Consider the following 19,393-nt stretch of genomic DNA (forward strand, 5'->3'; position numbering starts at 1 on the left):
GGCGAAGAACAAGGCTCTGGGAATTGATGGAATACCCATTGAGATATTTCAACAAATGGATGCCCCATTGGAGGCACTCACTTGGTTATGCCAAGGGATTTGGAAGACAGCTACCTGGACAACTGACTGGAAGAGATCCATATTTTTACCCATTCCAAAGAAAGGTGATCCCACAGAATGTGGAAATTATAGAACAATATAATTAAAATTGCACACAAGTAAGATCTTACTGAAGATAATTCAAAAACATTTACAGCAGTATATTGACAGGGAACTTCCAGAGGTGCAAGCTGGATTCAGAAGAGGACCCGGAACAAGGGATATCATAGTTGTTGTCAGATGGATCTTGGATCAAGGCAAATACCAGAAAGATGTTTACTTGTGTTTTTGGTGTTTACTATGCAAAGACATTTGATTGTGAAGATCATGACAAATTGTGGATAACATTGACAAGAATGGGAATTCCAGAACACTTGATTGTACTCATGAGGAACCTGTACCTTGACCAGGAGGCTGTCATTCAAACGGAACAAGGGGACACTACATGGTTTAATATCAAGAAGGGAGTGTGTCAGGGTTGTATCTTTTCCCCACACTTACTCAATCTATATGCTGAGCAAATAATCTGAGACATTGTACTATATGAAGAAAAATGTGGCACCAGGATTGGAGGTAGACTCATTAACAACCTGAGATACACAGACAATAAAACTTTGCTTCCTGAAAGTGAGGATGACTTGAGGCACTTACCAATGAAGATTGAAGAATACAGTCTGCAGTATGGATTACGTCTCAATATAAAGAAAACAAAAATCCTCACAACTGGACCAATGAGCAGCATCACAATAAATGGAGAGAAGATTGAGGCTGTCAAAGAATTCACATTGCTTGGTTCTACAATCGATGCAAATGGAAGCAGCAGTCAGGACATTAGACGACATATAGCATTGGGAAGTTCAACCATGAGGGAACTGTTTCAAGTGCTGAGGAGCAAGGATATCTCCTTGAGGACTAAGGTGCACCTGACACAAGCCATGATATTTCCAATCACCTCATATGCGTGTGAGAGCTGGACAATGAATAAGGAAGACCAAAGAAGAGTAGATGCTTTTGAGTTGTGGTGCTGGTGAAGAATGCTGAAAGTACCACGGAGTGCTAAAGGATCTAACAAATCTGTCCTGGAGGAAGTGCACCTGAAATGCTCCTTGGAAGCGAGAATGGCCAGACTTCATCTCACCTATTTTGGTCATATTGTCAGAAGGGACCATTCCCTGGAGAAGGATGTCATGCTTGGTAGGCGGAGCATCAACAAAAGAGGGGGAGGCCTTCAACGAGATGGATTGACATGGTGGCTACAATGATGGGCTCAAGTATAGCAGGGATCATGGAGCTGGCACAGGATGAAGCAATGTTTCATTCTGCTGTGCATGGGGTTGCTATGAGTTGGAAATGACTCAACGGCACCTAACAACAACAACATCATCATTGCTATTCATTGGCCAATTTTTTTGAGAAATGGATGGTCCCTTCCTTCTTTTGAGTCTGTCTTAGTCTGGTAGCTCTGCTGAAACCTTTCCACCATGGATGACCCTACTGGAATTTGAAATACTAATGGCTTAGCCTCTAGCCTCAGAGCAACATGCAAACCACCACAGTACAACAAACTGACAGATGAGTGCTAGGGAAGACTCATTAACAACCTGCAATATACAGGTAACACAACGTTGCTTGCTGAAAGTAAAGAAGACTTGAAGTCCTCAATGAAAGTCAAAAACTACACCATTCAGTATGGATTACACCTCAACATAAAGAAAACAAAATTACTCCCAACTCGACCAATAACAATATCAAATAAATGGAGAAAGATTGATTTTGTCAGGATTTCATTTTATTTTGATACACAATCCACAACCAAGGAAGCAGCAATCAAGATAAATTCAGTATTACATTGGGCAAATCTTCTGCAAAAGACTTCTTTAATATGTTGAAGAACAAAGAGGTCACTTTGAAGACTAAGGTGCACGTGATCCTAGCCATGGTATATTCTTTCTTTTTTTTTAAATTGTGATTTGAGTGAAAATTTACAGAGCAAATTCACTTTCCATATAGCAGTTCACATACACTTCGTCTCATGACATTGACTACAATTTATCACAATGCAACAGCTCCCCTCCCACTGTGTCCATCCCTCCATGCACTCCTGCCCCCTGAGCTGTCTCCCTTTGCATAAGCAGCCCTTCTTTCTCCCATAATTCTTCTCTCCAAGGAGTGTATCTACTTCAGGTAAATGTTCAACTCATATGCCTGTCTTTTGTTTGTCTGGAAGCCATAGGTATGGATTCAATTCCAGACCTAAAGGGCAGCTAGGGGCCATAGTCTCAGTGGTTCCACAAGCCATGGTATTTTCAATAGTCTCACGGACATGTGAGAACTGGACGACGAATAAGGAAGACCATGGAATAATTGATGCATTCGAATTGTGGTGTTAGCAAAGATTACTGAATGTATCATGGAGTCTAGAAGAGTGAACAAATCTATTTTGGAGGAAATACAGCCAGAATGCTCTCTAGGAGCAAGAATGGCCAGACTTTGTCTCATATTTTGGTCATATTGTTTGAAGGGACCACTTCCTGGAGAATAACTTCATGCTAGATAAAGTAGAGGGTCAGTGAGAAAGGGGAAGACCCTCAAATCTATGTATTGACCCAATGGCTGCAATGATGGACTCAAGCATGGCAATGAATCTGAGGATGGTAAGGGCCAGGAAGTGTTGAGTTCTGTAGAACACAGGCTTCCTGTGAGTTGAAACCAACTTAACAAGAACAACAAGTATTATTCATGATACAATCAAGCATTATTCATGATACATTTCTTTTTCAATGTAAATTTAATTAAATTTTGAAAAAGTCTATGACTTAAATATCCAAAAGAATTATGGTGGAGAATCACTGTTCAGAGATACTTATGAGAAAAATTCTATACTGCAGACTATGCAGAAGAAAATAAACTTTGTTTGAACTTTAAGTCAAAATTGTACTTGGAAAATCACCTTGCTCCTCTATGGGAAAAGGTCTTAGACATCACTTTCCAGGAATATCTCTTTAGAAAAAAATATTTAAAAATGCAAAATAGTGGTTCACACCTAAGTAAAATTAAACTTGGACTCTTAATCTACTGACAGTTGGAAAGGGAACTTTTCTCCCAATTGCCTGCTGTATTAAAGCCGACTTTGGCTAATCTCTATTTATAAATTGGGCTTCTTCTTGCACTTAACTCACACGCTGCAAAAGTAGCTTTTAATTTGGCAGAAATTCCTTCATATTTACATTAACTATGAACCACCCATGCATGCCAGAGAATTAGTTTCCATTTGAACCACCTGGGAGATTATTTGAGCTGAAAAGCATCCTTAACACTGGACAGAAATACTTTTGCTTGCGTAACACTGCAGAGGACGATGCCGAGCCTGGAAACAGATCTGGACTCTCACACACTCATGTTACAGAAGGAAAGAGTGTGTCAGTTTCTCCACAAGTGGCTGGCGAATGGGCCCCTAAACAAGTGGCTGGGGGAAGGATCAAGCTGAACTGTGTCCTGACAGATGGCATGGTGAGCTCAGATTTTCCAGTCTTGTCAGACTACAAACAGGCACCATTCTGCACCCCATTGCTTGCTCACTCAGGGAGCTCTACTTACACACAGGAGGGTGTCTGCTCCGCCACCACGAACCTGCATCTCCCTTTGATGCAGTAATGCTTGTACTGCTTAGGGCACCTAGAGAAGTGACCTCTCCGCTTTGATTGTGTGGTTGTAGCTGAAAAATGAGAAAAAGTTCAATAAATCAACTCACTTACATACATATTTGTAAGTAGTATCATATTCCTATCTTTACTACTAGATTTTTCTTTTTCTAAAAAAAATATTTTCCTATTTCTCATATATCTTTCCCTCTACACTAGGATAGAAGACTTTTGTAGCCCCAAATTGTCTGTGAAGAATTGGTAATGTGGGTTGTGGTGGGAAAGCTTCATATTTTAATTAATTAAGACATGTCTTTACCTTGCTAAAACCTTCTTTGCTGAAATATTGGCATTGTTGAAAGAGTGAAATACATGTATGGTAAGAGAAAATGTCTTTTTATTTTATTTTTTCTTTTTGTTGGGAAGCTTATTGGAGCATTGAACGTAAGAGAAGAGTTTTTGTTTGTTTAGTTTCCTTTATAGCTTAAACACTTACATAGCACTTACTGAGTATCAGATGCTGATCTATATATTTGACAGGTTAACTTGTTTAATGCTCTTAACAGTGATGCCCAGGTGCCACAAGTGGTTTGTGATTGGCTGCTAACCCAAAGGTTGGTCATCTGAACCCATTCAATGACTCTCTCTGGCAATCTGGTTTTGTAAAGATTACAGCCAAGAAAACCCTATGAGGTAGTTCTACTCTGTAATACATAGGGCTGCCATGAGCCAGGGTCTGACTCAATGTCAACTAACAACAGCAACAATGTTCACAATAGCTGTGAGGTTGTTGTTGTTGTTGTTATGTGCCATCGAGTGGGATCTGACTCATAGCGACCCCTCCTTGGATTGCTGAGGCAGTATCACTACGGAAGTAGATTGCCCAACCTTCCTTCCGAGGAGTGGCTGGTGGGTTTGAACCGCCAGCCTTCTGGTTAGCAGTCAAGTGCCTTAGGCACTATGCTACCAGAGCTCCCAGCTGTGAGGTTGTTGTTGTTGTTGTTGTTATGTGCCGTCGAGTCGGCCCCGACTCATAGCGACCCCTCCTTGGGTTTCCGAGGCAGTATCACTACGGAAGTAGGATTGCCCAACCTTCCTTCCGAGGAGTGGCTGGTGGGTTTGAACCGCCAGCCGTCTGGTTAGCAGGCAAGTGTCTTAGCCACTATGCTGTGAGGTTAGTATCGTTTTAATTCAAATTCTTTGTTTTACACATAAACAAAGCAAAACACATGGAGGTTAAATAACCCCCCAAGTTCACACAGCTAGTAAGTGGCAGAAGAGGGACTCAAACCTAGCTGTCTTGCCTTAGATTCTATGCTCTTGACCACTTCATTCTGGCACCTCTGACTAGCCAGCTGTTCCGCCGGTATCTGTCATCTACTCACAGCCCGATGTGCACAGTAGTCACATTTGTGTGAATGAAGAAGCAATGAACTGGAAGCATCAGGCCTGGGTTTCAGTCTTGAACTGACTTCCTTGTCTTACCTTCTTAGAGCCATGATTTTCTCATTTTTCATCTAAGGACAGTGATAGGTGACAATTCCCCATCACTCACATATGTAAAGTTTCAATAAATAATATTATCAAGAAAAATAGTACAGGAATACTAACTAGCTGTTTCATCTGTTGCTTCACAACCAATGTTTATCCACACCCAGAGAAAACACTAAGTAGTCATGTCCTGTCCAGGACCTGACTTTCCATGTTCATGACACAACCAATAGCATGTGGAACTCAGACACCTGGGAAGCCAGATAGACCAAAAGGTGTTCATTTCAGAAGGGCGATTTCACACTCTTTGGTCTAGCACCCAGTATCCTAATGACATTAAAAATTTGTTTTATTAATAGCAGTGACTACAGAACTTTCTAATTAGTATTATGAAAAGGATATATGTGATCTCTCAGGACTACCAGAAAGAGGGCTCTCAAAGGACTTTGAACGATCTATGCAAAGCAAATTCCTGTCATGCCAGGTACAGAGTTACGGAGGGTAGCAGAATGCTGCTGAGAAACCGGCTGACCAGGTTTCAGTCAGTGACTTGATTACCAATTACGCTGACTGCTTGTATGGGCCAGACATTTGCTTCCATGGATGCCAATCATTGGGACTCTTATCAGAAGGACTGAAATTTCTCCCAGAGGTACCTGCAAAATGTGTCAAGGCAAATAAATATCTGTACTTTGGCAAATAAATTGATCAGTTAACTACTATTTTTGAATATTTTCAATTTCCATAGTCCTGGTGCAGGTGTTGAAAAAAAATTAAATGGTGCAACAGAACATATTAATAGCAAAGTGAATAAAAAAGAACATGGTAATTGTATAAAGAGTTGTGATGCACTGGGAAGTAGAAAGAATAATGCATTAGGTAGGAATAAAGAAACTAGTGGTTAATTTGGAGCTTTGGCTTTAATTAGCTGTGTGAATGTGAGCAAGCTAATTAAGCTCTCAGCCTCTGCTTCCTCATCAGTAAGCTGAGTATAATAGTATCCACCTATAAGCACTACTGGCAGGCTCAAATATATATATATATATATTATATATATATATATAATATGTTCCTAGCAGTGTACCTGAGACCGTAAAGAGCTCAATAAATGAGTTGATTCTAGAATGTGGAAATTCTTGGCCACCTTAAGAGAAATCCTGATAGGTATTAAGAGTGCTTAGCTGATGAAAGACACATTTCTGGAAAAATTGGAGGAGGTAAGCAAAAATTGAGTTATGAAGAATGTCAAGAACAAAGGTATGTCAAAAAATGGACATCTAGTGTAGAAAGTGGTAGAGAGATTTCATAGAAATGAAAGGATCATGAAGGAAAGCACCCAACTTCAGGCTGAGAATGAGAGTTAAAAACCTCAAATGTCAGTAGGCTGAAGTACTTATATTTGAAATATATACAAGACAGAAGAGAACTGATGAAGACTCTTAAGGATTAAATCGAACAAATAAATAGATAACAAAGTTCATTGCTCTCAAGTCGATCTGACTCATGGGGAGCCCGTGTATCACAGAGTAGAACTGCTCCATAGGGTTTCCTTGGTTGTAATCTTTACAGAAGCAGATCACCAGTCCTTTTTTCTGCCATGCTGCTGGGTGTGTTAGAGCCACCAACTTTTAGGTTGGTAGTTGAATGCAAACTGTTATGTGCCACCCAGGGTGCATGCAAATGATATTCTTTAAACTACGAAGTGCTGCATCAAATTATTAGGAGAGTTCAGGTTGGATTAGAGTAGGAAGATGCTGAGGGCAAGGAGAAAATAGGACTTACCTGAGCCAAACAGATACATGTGATGTGGGCCTGGGCCAGAGTCATGAGGGGCAAGGAGATGAATTTGAGAAGTAGCAAGATTTAATGAGAGACCTGATGAGTTCCAGAAAGGCTTTTCCTTTTCTTGCTTTTCAAAACATCCCTGCCTTTAAATATAAGCCATATCACTTTGTCCTGAAACTTACTTGTCTATCTAGTTACTATGACCCTTTAAATATAGCTGGTCTTTTCATAAACACCCTACAGATTGTGACACCCAAAAGCTCCTTAACCAGCAGCTGCTTGATGTAGTGATTTGATCAGTCTCAGTTCGTCCAAGCAGCACAAATTCCTGCCAGGAAAACGGTTGCCAGGCCCTGTTTTGATCCCTCACAGAGCTCCTTCCTTGGTCAAATAAGCATGTGCTTAAATATTCCCAGCATTATTTGGATTTTAAAACCCTTCCAGGCCACCAAGCAAAAAATGCCCAGTGATTTCTCCATGGAACTTTAAAACCTAGAAGAAAAATAAATCACATAGACTGTCATAGAAACACAGATGGGATCCTCTCCTCCTCTCTCATGGTAAAGAGAGTTTATCAACATTCTCCCCTTGCAAACTGCAACTGAAATTCCACTTGCTTTTCATCTAGTATTCATCAAGGTCACATTATTAGAAAATTGAACAAACTGTGAAACCTAAAGTTTGCTGCCTATCATGAGACCTAAGGACATAGGGGAGGGGATGGCAAAGTCTACCCTCCTATTCCAGAGATGTTTATCAAGAAAAAGGAAAAATTAATCCCATGGCAAAAAATGATCAGTTCCATGTTTGTGTTTCTCTTTTGAGAACTGAATGGCTTGAAAATATAACAAATGCAATTATTTTTCCTCCCAGTTATCTTTTTATAGCCCACATCTCAGAACCAAAGCATTCCTGTGGGAGTAAGTTTGTCCCACAGAATTGCATGACAAACTTTATCAACTAGTGGGTCATGCAGCATCACCAAAAAAAGAAGAAAAACAAAGTCATTACCATAGAGTTGATTCCAACTTATAGTGGCCCTCATTGGGTTTCCAAGGTGGCAGATCTTTACAGCAGATTGCCTTATCTTCCTTCTACAGAGCAGCTAGAGGGTTTGAACTGCCAACCTTCTGGTTAGCAGTCAAATGCCTTAGGCACTGTGCCACCAGAGACCCTGGCAGCGTACAGCAATGGAATCTCTTGAATTGATGGCCACTATAGATAATAACAACATAGATAATAAATGTCAATCTCTTCATGGGACACTATTTTAGAAGGATTCCAAAAGCTAATTAAAGGAGAGTCCACTAGGTTTACTAAAGGCTACATATGTCAAAATCTGATTCTAAGCCTTGTAAAAGAGATGGGAAGCCAGACAACCTCCTCGGATAATATGAATAGTTAGACAAGAAGTAGGAGTCCCTAGGTGGTGAAAACTGTTAACATGTTCCATCAGAAGTTCAGAAGTTCAAATCCACCTAGAGGCCCCACAGAAGAAAGCCTTGTCAATCTACTTAAAAAAAAAAAAAAAAAAAAAATCAACCACTAGAAATCCTGTGAAGCATAGCTCTACTCTGAAACACATAAGGCTGCCATGCATTGGGATAGATACAAAGGCAAGTTCTATTTTTTTGGATGAAAAGTGGTCAATTCTTCTAGGCTAAATTAAAGTGGAGGAATGGAACAGACACCCAAATGACTTAATTTTGATATGGAATTGTCCTCACTTTGATGGGTGTTCTGATTAAATATGGTGACCCATGTGTGTCAAACTAGAACTATGATCCACAGGTTGTCAGTGGCTGATTTTTTGTAAGTAGATGACCAGGCCTTTCCTCTGAGGTACCTCTGCATGAACTGAGACCTCCAAAATTCTCATTAATTTCTGGCACCAGCCAGGGATCACTGTAAGTCACAGTTGACTTCATGACAACTCTTTCTGTTTGTTTGTATTTCTTAAACATAAGTGTGGTTCTTTGGTCTTGTTATACATTATTATGTTCCCCTTATTATGAAGACAAAATGTGGGCTTTGTGATGTCATTGTGATTAAAACTCTTCAGAACAGATCAATTTATTTTTCATAAAATTCTTCCCTTACTCACTCCATCCATGTTTGTGATTTTGCAAATTATATTAATATTAGCAATTCTAATCTGAAATCAACTCTAAAGCAATGCTATTATTACAATGCAGGCATAAAACTTCACAGTGTCCCTAACCTCTTAGTGTCTTGCATATCTATGTAAGAGATTTGCAAGAAAATACTAAATACTGAAATAGAGATCAGCAAGTGTTGACAAGTAGAGGGAAAAAGGAAAACAAATAAATATAAATTGATCCTCCCATACAAATATCTGACCTGAAAATAGAATAATAATTAGTGCACAGAAGAGCATGTAAGTAGTCATAACAGAGTGTGGAGAAAAGTTTCTTCCTAATCTATGAAGTAGAAATGAAGGTTTAATATTCTAGTCCTTGACTTCCAGGCACCTTCCCAACAGGGGTTCCTCATTTTACAATCTTCTTAAGTCAAAAGGTGAATAAGAGAGTTTTATATTTTTTAATATAAATTTAATTTTCTTTCTTATCTTGCCAACTATCTCTGAGTCAGGGGAATGTAAATTTACAGTGCCCTTGAACAAGTGCAAAATTTGGAAATTGTAATTGAGCGTTCCCGTTTGTCTGACATTCAATGCCATTTCCTATAGAAAATGAAAGGTTTTTTTCCCCCTATAGAAAAGAAAAATAAATGCCACAGATGTAATTGTTAACCCTTTCTGTTCTTCTAGGATATATTTATGCAGGGGCACCAATAAGGCCAGCTCAGCATGTCTTATAACCAGGATGGCAATGTCAACCCTTCATGAACTTTCAGAGGTGAGCCCCCAGTTAGAATTGACCTTTTTTCTTATTCCATCTTGTTATCTATCAGGAGCTCTGGTAGCATAGTGCCTAAGGCACTTGACTGCTAACCAGAAGGCTGGTGGTTCAAACTCACCAGCCACTCCTCGGAAGGAAGGTTGAGCAATCTACTTCCATAGTGACACCACCTTGGAAACCCAAGGAGGGATAGCTATGAGTCGGGTCTGACTCGATGGCACATAACAACAACAACATCTTGCTAAAGTTAAAATAAAACAAAAGCAAAAAAACAAATGAAGTTCAATGATCCAGTTTTGATGTGTGAGTATATTTGTGTGTATTTTTTAAATTATTCATGGTTGAGAGGCAAATGAAGAGCATTAGCCAGGGAAGAAAATGTCTATTTAGTTCTTTTTTTCTTTTTTTTTTTTTTTTCCCCAGAGTGCATGCTATAATATGTACATGATGGCTTCTTTGCTCATTCTCCTTTGCTGGTTCTTCCTCATCTCCCTAATCTCTAAATTCTCTAGTTCATCAGGTCTCAATGGTCTTTTGTCTCTTCTCCTCTCTATATACCTTCTCTTCAGCCCATTGTGATCTCATCAAGTTTCCTGGCTTTAGGTTCATCTTTTATGGCAACAGTTCTCAAATTTATGTTCTCATCGCATATCTCTTCCTCAATGCCAACTAAAATATCCATTTGGATGTTTACCTGACATTTGAATTTAACATTTCCAAAATATAACACTTTTTTTTTTCCCCTCAAACCTGTTATTTTCTCATCTCACTAAATGTTGTTTCCATTCTTTCTGTTACTCAAGTAAACAATACTGGAGTCATCTTGACCTTTTTCATGGTTCTTATACATTCGATTCATCAGAAACTCCTAACTGGTGTATCCAAATCATATGCAGAATCATCCCACTATCACTACTTCGTTTTTAGTTGCAGTCACATTGGGTCTCACTCATGGTGACCCCTTGCATGACAGAACAAAATGTTACCTGGTCATGCACCATCTCCACCACTGTTGGTATGCTCAAGTCCACTGCTGCGGTCACTATCTAATTTCAGTACCTTCTAATCTAGGGAGCTCATTATTAGCACTATATCAGACAATATTCTGTTGTGATCCACACGCTGTTCACTGGATGATTTTCAGAAGGAGATTGCCAGGTCCTTCTTTCTAGTCTGTCTTAGTCTGAAAGCTTCACTGAAATCTGTCCACCATGGTTGACCCTGCTGATGCTTACACAACCAAAGCAATACTCAAGCCACTACAGTATGACAAACTGATAGACAGATGGTCTGTTACTGCTACCCTGGTCTAAACTCAACATTAGCTCTAGGCTGGAAATAGTTGTCATGGCAGCAACTTCCAATAGGTGTCTCTTATTCTGTCCACCCGCTGCTTATCATCTAGTCTACACACAGAAATCAGAATGATGTTATTAAAATTTCCTCAAAGTAAAAGTCCTTACAGTGCTCAGCAAGGCTTTGCATGACATGGCCTGTCCCTATTATCTTTCTATTTCATCTGTGACCATTTTGTTTATTGCTGCATCTTTGGCACCTGGAACAGGACCCAATGGTCAGAAGTATTGCTAGAATGAATGAATGCCTCACTCAAGAGAGAAATTGGCAAACTGACCATGAAATGCTTAGAGATTGGAATTATTCAAAGTCAAATCAAAGAAGCATTTATATTAGAAGCAAGAAGGACACCTAAAGATCATGCAAGTCACCTCATTTCACAGGTTCCGAACTAAGTCTTTGGAAGCTTAAGTGAAGGTTTCAAGGATTTTGCAGCAACCAGTGCTGATGATCTGCTCCATTAATTCTTCCTTCCAGAACTTATTTTCCTTACTTAGATTTTATTTGCAAACATTATTTTATTTATTGTTTATTTTCAGAATTTCTTCTACATCTTCAGCATTTTAATTTCCCGCCTGTGATTAAGCAGTTTAACAATGGTAATTAAGAACACATGTTCTAGAGTGGGTCTCTCTGAATTTATGTCAGCTGCTCTGCTGATTGTGTGACCATGAGCTAACTATTTACTTTGTGCCTCAATTTCTTCATCTGAAAAAGAGGATAACAAAGGCATCTCATGGGATTTATTAAATTAATATGTGTAGGACATCAGCATCAGTATTGGACAGGTAGTAAGAGCTAGATAAATGATGAATATTCTTATTTTGATTGAAAGTATAACTGCTGTTTATGATATTTATGATTCTATGCCCTAGAAGTATGAAAAACATAACAAAATAAAACATTAAAAGAAGGATAGAAGGAAGGAAGAAAAGTAAAAAGAAAAATAGAGAGGAAATGATAGAAGGAGGATAGAACTTATTCAAAGAGGTCACTTAATGCAGTGTGGCTATCACATATCAGCAGATCCATTTAACTTAGATTTCAAAACGTCAAGTCTAAATCTATATAACTTAGTCCATCTACTGCTTTTAGCTGCAGTTTTAAGGCAATGTGATTATTTTAGCCTGTTAAAGGGATAACAGGAATCTGAATCATGCTATTCATAATACCATAAAAATTTGGAAGTTCAAAGGAATTTTAACAAATGAAAAAATTATTTATTAGCAGTTTCAAAATCAGTGGATTTTTATTATCTTTGGCATTGTTTGTTTGTTTATCAATGGGCTACTAGGCATGAAGTGTAAGCAAAAGAAACAATTATGTATTTTTGCTCTCTATTTCTGGCTTCTCACTTAATTCTTCAGCATTGTCCAAAATAAAGTTATGTTTGAGCCTGTTTTCTCTCCATCTCCAGAAAATATTTCTCAAATAGAAAAAAAAAGTCTAAATAAAATAAAATAAATGCAAAAAATAAAAATCTATGTATTATAGAGAAAAATATGAAATAATTATTCTAACAACAAATTTCTAATTTGGTATTTAAACAAACTCTGATTCTCTACCAAATAATTATTGTAGTGGTCTCTTAAATGTAATAATAATTTTACTAAATTATTTTACTAAAATAGTCATAAGATTTAGAAATGTAGTCTTGCACTATTACATGAGAGTGAAATAAAAGTGATCGTGAGAACGAAGAACAAGGGATCAATACATTTGGCTTTCCACAGAAAACACAAAACACACCAAAAATGAATTATGTGGGACTCATCCAAGAACAGAAGGTATGACTGAGAAAAATTCAGAGAAACTTACAGATTTGACTGAATTAAAAAAATAACATTACTTTCTCAGTGGTCATCCAGAATGGAACTGGCGATGAATGTAAAGGCCTAAAAATATGTTAATTATGCAAAAACAAGTATTGTAATTAAATATTAAAGCTATACATCACATTCTGGAGTTTCTTCTAATTAAAAAAAAAAAAAAAAAAACATTAAAGCTAAACATTGTATTCCTGAGTCTCTATACTTTCTGTGACATAAGCATTATCCAGGGGCTGACTGTGCATGTGGCACACTGGACCAGGACCAGAGACAGCATAGAACTGAGAGTTATGGTGGGAAACATAAGACTGGAAGGTCTTCATCTTACAGGTACAGTCCTTGAAGGGTATGTTGATGCTAGGCACAGAAAGGTGCTGAGATAACAAAGTGGCTTGGAGTGCAGGACTGAGAATTGTTTTGCTTGAGGATTTCCACAGACCTCTTTTTTTGCCAAAGGGCATTGGAGAGAAATATAAAAACAGCATTCATTTGCAGCATGCAAAAAAAATCAGAGAATATATTTAAGATGATGATGTAAAGGATTTTCAAACACCATCAGTCATTGGATGATGGAATAATCTCCCAAGGGAGATGTGAAAAATGCCATCATTTAAGACATTTAAAATCAGACTGAAGAAAAATACACAAACACATAAAGTTGGTCTTGTTCTCTTCCTTACATAGGTGGCTAGGGCCACACAAGCATGACCTAAGGCACCATTGTGTTTCACATCCCATAAGCACCTCCAGACCACCCACTAGTGTGAAGGAAGAAAGAGGAAGATTACACTGGAACTGATGACTCACATCAGGATGATTTGCCCAGCATGTTCCTGGCTCAGTTAAAACTTCTCCAGGGTACTAAGGAAAGAGCACTTACCATGGAATCACCACACTCCCATAATGCAGCTCAGAGAAGTTTCCAGAGAATACAGGATGTTCTTCTCCACTCCACCCTACTTTAAATTGGCCTGCATTTTAATTTTTGTTGTTTTAATCAGAAACAACCCTAGCAGAAGACTAGAGTATACAACCAATTTGGAGACAGGTGGACTTAAGACCAGACGTCAACAAATTATATTCCATGGGCAAAATCTGTCCAATTCCCTGCTTTTGTAGCCATTTTGTATGACAATGGCAGAGTTGACTAGTCATGACAAAAACTGCATGGCTCCAAAATCTAACATATTTACTATCCAAGCCTTTACTAAGGCCAATTCTTGCCTTAGACTAATAACTCTGAAAATGCTAACTCAAGCATCGCCAAGGTAATATATGTAAGACTGTTGTCTTCTTTTCCCTTTTTCTTCTATGGAATAGAGAAGAATAATTTAAATTTGAATTGAATATACCAACTTGCCATGAATTCAGTCCAAGACATCACATGCTAGAAACTGGAGCACATATGTTACACCGAAAATAGTGTTGTTGTGAAGAGTAGAAGCAGTAGAATCAGAAAGACCTGAGTCTGAATCCCAGATTTGCCATTTACCACCTGTTTGGTCTTTGACAAGTTATGTCACTTTTCTAATCTTCACCTTTCTCCTTTCACCTTGAAATAAAATTAAAATGTTACCTAGTCCATAGGGCTCATGTGTGGATGAATAGCTTCCATAAAGATTGACAGCCTTGGAAACTCTATGAGGTAGTTCTACACTGTCCTAAAGGGTCGCTATCAGTCAGAACTGACTTGATGGCAACAAGTTTTGAAACGCGTAGCATTGTGCCTGGTACAATAGGAGTACTTGAAATATTACCAAGCTTTATTATCAAAGATTAAAACTCAAGGAGATTGACTTTCTTTCTTAGAGTGAATATGAAGCTGATAAAATGTAAATGCATTGCTTGTTAAGCATTACCTGCACAGTTTTTTCCAGGATCTCCACAGAGAAGGTCTTCAGTTTCAGGACTTCTTGTGGAGTTTCCATATGCCACACCACAGTGGAGGATCACTAGACCTTTAAGTTCAAAACAGAATCAACACAAACATGAATACTTAAAAATTTGCTGAAGGAGAATATTCTATCAAAAGCATGACCCATCTTCAACTCATTCTGCCATAGCAAGTGAGAGGTAGACAGCCAAGCATGTTCCCATCATTGTTTCAGCTCAGCACTAAGAATTCTCAAGCCAGTACCATTTATGTCTAATTGATCCAGTAGAATTCTTGGCTTTCATGTGGGAGACATGCAGGCTGGGTTCAATGGCCGGACAAGCACCTCATGTGCAGCCACTACGTGCCTGTCAGGGGAGACTTGTGTGTTGCTACTTTGTTAAACAGGTTTCAGCAGAGCACCAGACTAAGAGGAAGAGAGGCCTGGTAATCTACTTCTGAGAATAAACCAATGAGAACCTTATGGATCACAGATCATAGGGATGGCACTGGACCAGACAGTATTTTGCTCTATTGCACATGGGGTCACCATGACTTGGGGCCAATTCAATGGCAAATAACAACAACAACAACAACATGCAACTTAAATGAGGAGACTTGGCAATAGCCTGTAATGAAGCCTTGTCATAAAAGCAGACTATGAAGTAAGACTGAGTTCTTAGCTGATGGATGTATTGTGGTTGTTATTGTTGTTAGGTGGCATCAAGTCAGCTCTGACTCATAGCAACCCTATGTACAACAGAATGAAACACTGCCCAGTCATGTGCCATCCTCCCAATCCTTGCTATACCTCAGCTCATTGTTACAGCCACTGTATCAATCCATCTTGTTGAGGGTCTTCCCCATTTTTGCTGACCTTCCATTTAACCAAACATGATATTCTTCTCCAGGGATGTTTCTGTCTGAAAACCTGACCAAAGTAGGTGAGATGAAGTCTGGTCATTCTCGCTTCCATGGAGCACTCCAGCTGTACTTCTCCCAGGACAGATTTGTTTGTTCTTCTGGCAACCCATGGTATTTTCAGTATTCTTCACCAACACCATGATTCAAAGGCATCAACTCTTCTTCGGTCTTCCTTATTCATTGTCCAGCTTTCACATGCATATGAGGAGATTGAAAATACTATGGCTTGGGTTAGGTGTACCTTAGTCTTTAAAGTAACATCTTCGCTCTTTAATTCTTTAAAGATGTCTTTTGCAGTATGGATGCATGAATGTATACAAAGGTGAATTTCCAGAGAGAATGGATGATGAACTCACACCCCAATACACTTTCCTCCACACAGACTCAGTGTTTCCCAATTATTAACTGTTGAATGTGTCTTCTGGGCACGTGAAAACTAGATATTAGATCCATGGGAATTATTTTAACATTGCTGGTTTCTCCAAATAAGTATCTCTGACTCTAAGAGGGATATGTCTCATGGGGGGTAGTGAGGGAAAGAAGTATTGTTGTTATTAGAATGGTTTTGAATGAAATGTGTCATCTTTGTATGGATCCCGATTCAAACAAATACACTACATTTATGAGGTATCAGGAAATTTGACACTTACTGGGTGTTCTGGTTATCTAGTACCGCTCTGACAAAAGTATACCACAAATGGGATGGCTTAAACAAATAGGAGTTTATTCTTACAATTTGGAGGCTTTAAGTCCAAGTTCAAAGTGTCAGATTCTAGGGGCTGAGTGAAAGCCCCTCAACCTTGGGGTTCAGCTCTGCCTCCTGCTCCTGGCCCACTGGAGGTAGAGACATTTCTACTCAGACAGCTGCAGGCTGCTGAGGCTGAGATTCCCAAAGGTTGACAAGTAAAAATGGCACAGTCCTGATGTTACCAAACCACATCACAGGCCATTAACTTAAGTCCATTGTATGTCCCAAGGTCGGCAGAGCATAACAGGCTGCTGAGCAATGACATGGCTACACACAGGGTCCAAGCATGCCACAGGCTAGAGACCATTCCCAAGGTTTCTCCTTATATACAGGAAGCAGACCACATCTCAAAGGCAGCTACTCAGTTGCTTGTGGTAGATCCCACCATGGAGTTTATTGCCAGTCTCATCATGGGGAATAACTACCACTAGCTGCCCAGCCATTCAACCAGGCCCAACCAAGTTGTCACCCAAATATAACCACCACACTGGGCATTAGAAGATATTAAGGAATTGTTATAGAAATTTTAAAGTCTGATTATGATAGTGTGGATTAAGTTACAAAAAGAATCCACACCTCTTATAGAAATATATTGAAATATTTATTAATGAAATCAAGGTATCTGAGATTTATTTTAAAATAATCTCACAACAGAATGAGGGTTCAAATAGTGAGGGAAAGGTCTAGATGAAACAAGTTTGGCCTCCTGCCAATAATTGTTAAAACTGAGTGGTGGGTATGTCTGCTTCATTATACTGTTCTCTCTACTTTCTGTATGTTTGAAAATGTCAATAAGAAAAAGCTAAAAAGACAAAAAAAAAAAAAAATAGACAAGGAAATGAAAAGAAAGAAGAAGCAAGGCAAGGGGACATGTCTTTGAGGTTAGCCAATTCTGAGGAGAAAAGAGCCCTGATGACACAATGGTGAAGTAATTGGGTTACTCACCAGCAGCTACATGGGAGAGAGACCTGGCAATCTGTTCCTGTTAAGGTCGTAGCCTAGAAAGCCTTATGCAGCAGTTCTGCTTCATCACTTGGGGTAACTATGAGTCAAAAACAGACTGACAGCACCTAACAACAGTTCTGAGGTGAGGAAAGGTGCGGCAGCATAACATGGCTTTGAGATTAGCTAGTTCTAAGATCAAGACCTGTTTTTGCCACTTACAGTCTCCATTTTCTCATTAGCAAAATGCAGAAAATTATAGGCTCTACTTCAGAGTATTGTTGCAAGGATTCAACCAGATAAGTATGCAAAATGCTTACCACAGTGCCTGGCGATGTTCAATAAAAATGACTCATTATTATGAAACAGACAGGAATAGAATAACTTGTCTACTGACTGTATTGAAATTTATACATGCAGTCAATGATGCCAAAACTACATGTGTTCTCCAATCCTATTCAGTTCAATGAACCTTATGAACATCCAGGAACACACAGGTGAATATGACATGCTTGATCTTCAAGTCATTCCAAAGCTCCTAAAGCAGGAAATCATCCAATCAATTAACAATAACTCAAAGTGATAGTACTGTACCAGAAATCAATAGGTAGCTAGCAAGTCTAAAGGTCAAAAGAATTTTCCAAAAAGGTCTTTACAAAGAGAGATACTTTTCTGCCTATAAGATCAGAATATATATATGCATGAAAGAAAGAGGTGCTGCATTGTGTTGGAACAATGAAGATCAATGGACACTTAAATCCACTTATGGTGAGTAAATTAAAAATTCTGTCCTGGAGGACAATTTAGCACTTTGAAAAAAGCAACTTAAAAAAAAAAAAAAGTGTGAACACTTAAATTCAGTAATTATATTTCTAGTAATTTTTCCAAAGGAAACAATTCAGGATACATGAAAAGAATTAGCTATAAAAATGCTCAATATGGAATGGATTATAATAATAATAAATTAGAAATTACCTAAGTGTCTAACAATAGAAGATTGAGTAACCACATTGAACTATCATCATGCAAAAGAGCCCCAGTGATGCAGAGTTAAGCGCTTCCTTGCTAACCAAAAGGTCAGCAGTTCAAACTGCCCAGCATACATGCAGGAGAAAGATGTGGCAGTATACTTTTGTAAAGATTATATAGCCTTGGAAACCTGTGAGGTAGTTCTACTCTGCTCTGTAGAGTCGCTATGAGTCTGAATTAACTTGACGGCAACAGGTTGGTTTGTTTGTTTTATCATCATACAATAGAATGCTATATAGTCATAAAAGAAAAAGATGAAGAAACACTAATAGAACATTTCAATATATTCTCAAATAAGAGAAGCAGGCTATGATAGAAATTTAGTGTGATGTGTGTGTGTGTGTGCATGCATGTGTGTGTGCTCAAGCATTTGTCTGATATGTATATGAAACCAGCTAAATAGATTTGTTTGCTGTTGTTAGGTGTTGTCATCTTGATTCCAACTCATAGCTACCCTATGTACAATAGAACAAAACAATGCTGGGTCCTGTGCCATGTTCAAAATTTTTGCTATTCTTGAGGCCATAGTTGTAGCCACTATATCAATCCATCTCACTGAAGACCATCTTCTTTTTTGCTGACCTTTTGCCAAACATAGTGTCATTTTCCATGTGTCCAAAGCCCATGAGACGAAGTCTCACCATCCTTGCTTCTAAGGAGCCTTCTGCTGTACTTCTTCCAAGATATATTTGTTCATTCTTCTGGTATTCCATGGTATATTCAATACTCTTCACTAACACCACAATTGGGAGCTCTGGTAGCATAGTGGCTAAGACACTTGCCTGCTAACCAGA

At 38.7% G+C, this 19,393-nt stretch overlaps 1 protein-coding gene across 1 annotated transcript in view; it reads right to left on the reverse strand.

Annotated features, from left to right (window-relative positions):
• Positions 1-19,393, reverse strand: part of BTC (betacellulin) — an 84,346-nt gene that overhangs the window by 20,472 nt on the left and 44,481 nt on the right. The window contains exons 2-3 of the mRNA XM_007949052.1: positions 14,943-15,041; positions 3,697-3,814 (exon numbers count right to left, since the gene is read on the reverse strand). Coding sequence (XP_007947243.1) covers positions 3,697-3,814; positions 14,943-15,041 — 217 coding nt within the window. The remainder of the gene's footprint in view (positions 1-3,696; positions 3,815-14,942; positions 15,042-19,393) is intronic.

Source organism: Orycteropus afer, unplaced genomic scaffold (assembly GCF_000298275.1).
Source record: "Orycteropus afer afer isolate SDZICR_OR568_19922 unplaced genomic scaffold, OryAfe1.0 scaffold00235, whole genome shotgun sequence".
NCBI lineage: Eukaryota > Metazoa > Chordata > Mammalia > Tubulidentata > Orycteropodidae > Orycteropus > Orycteropus afer.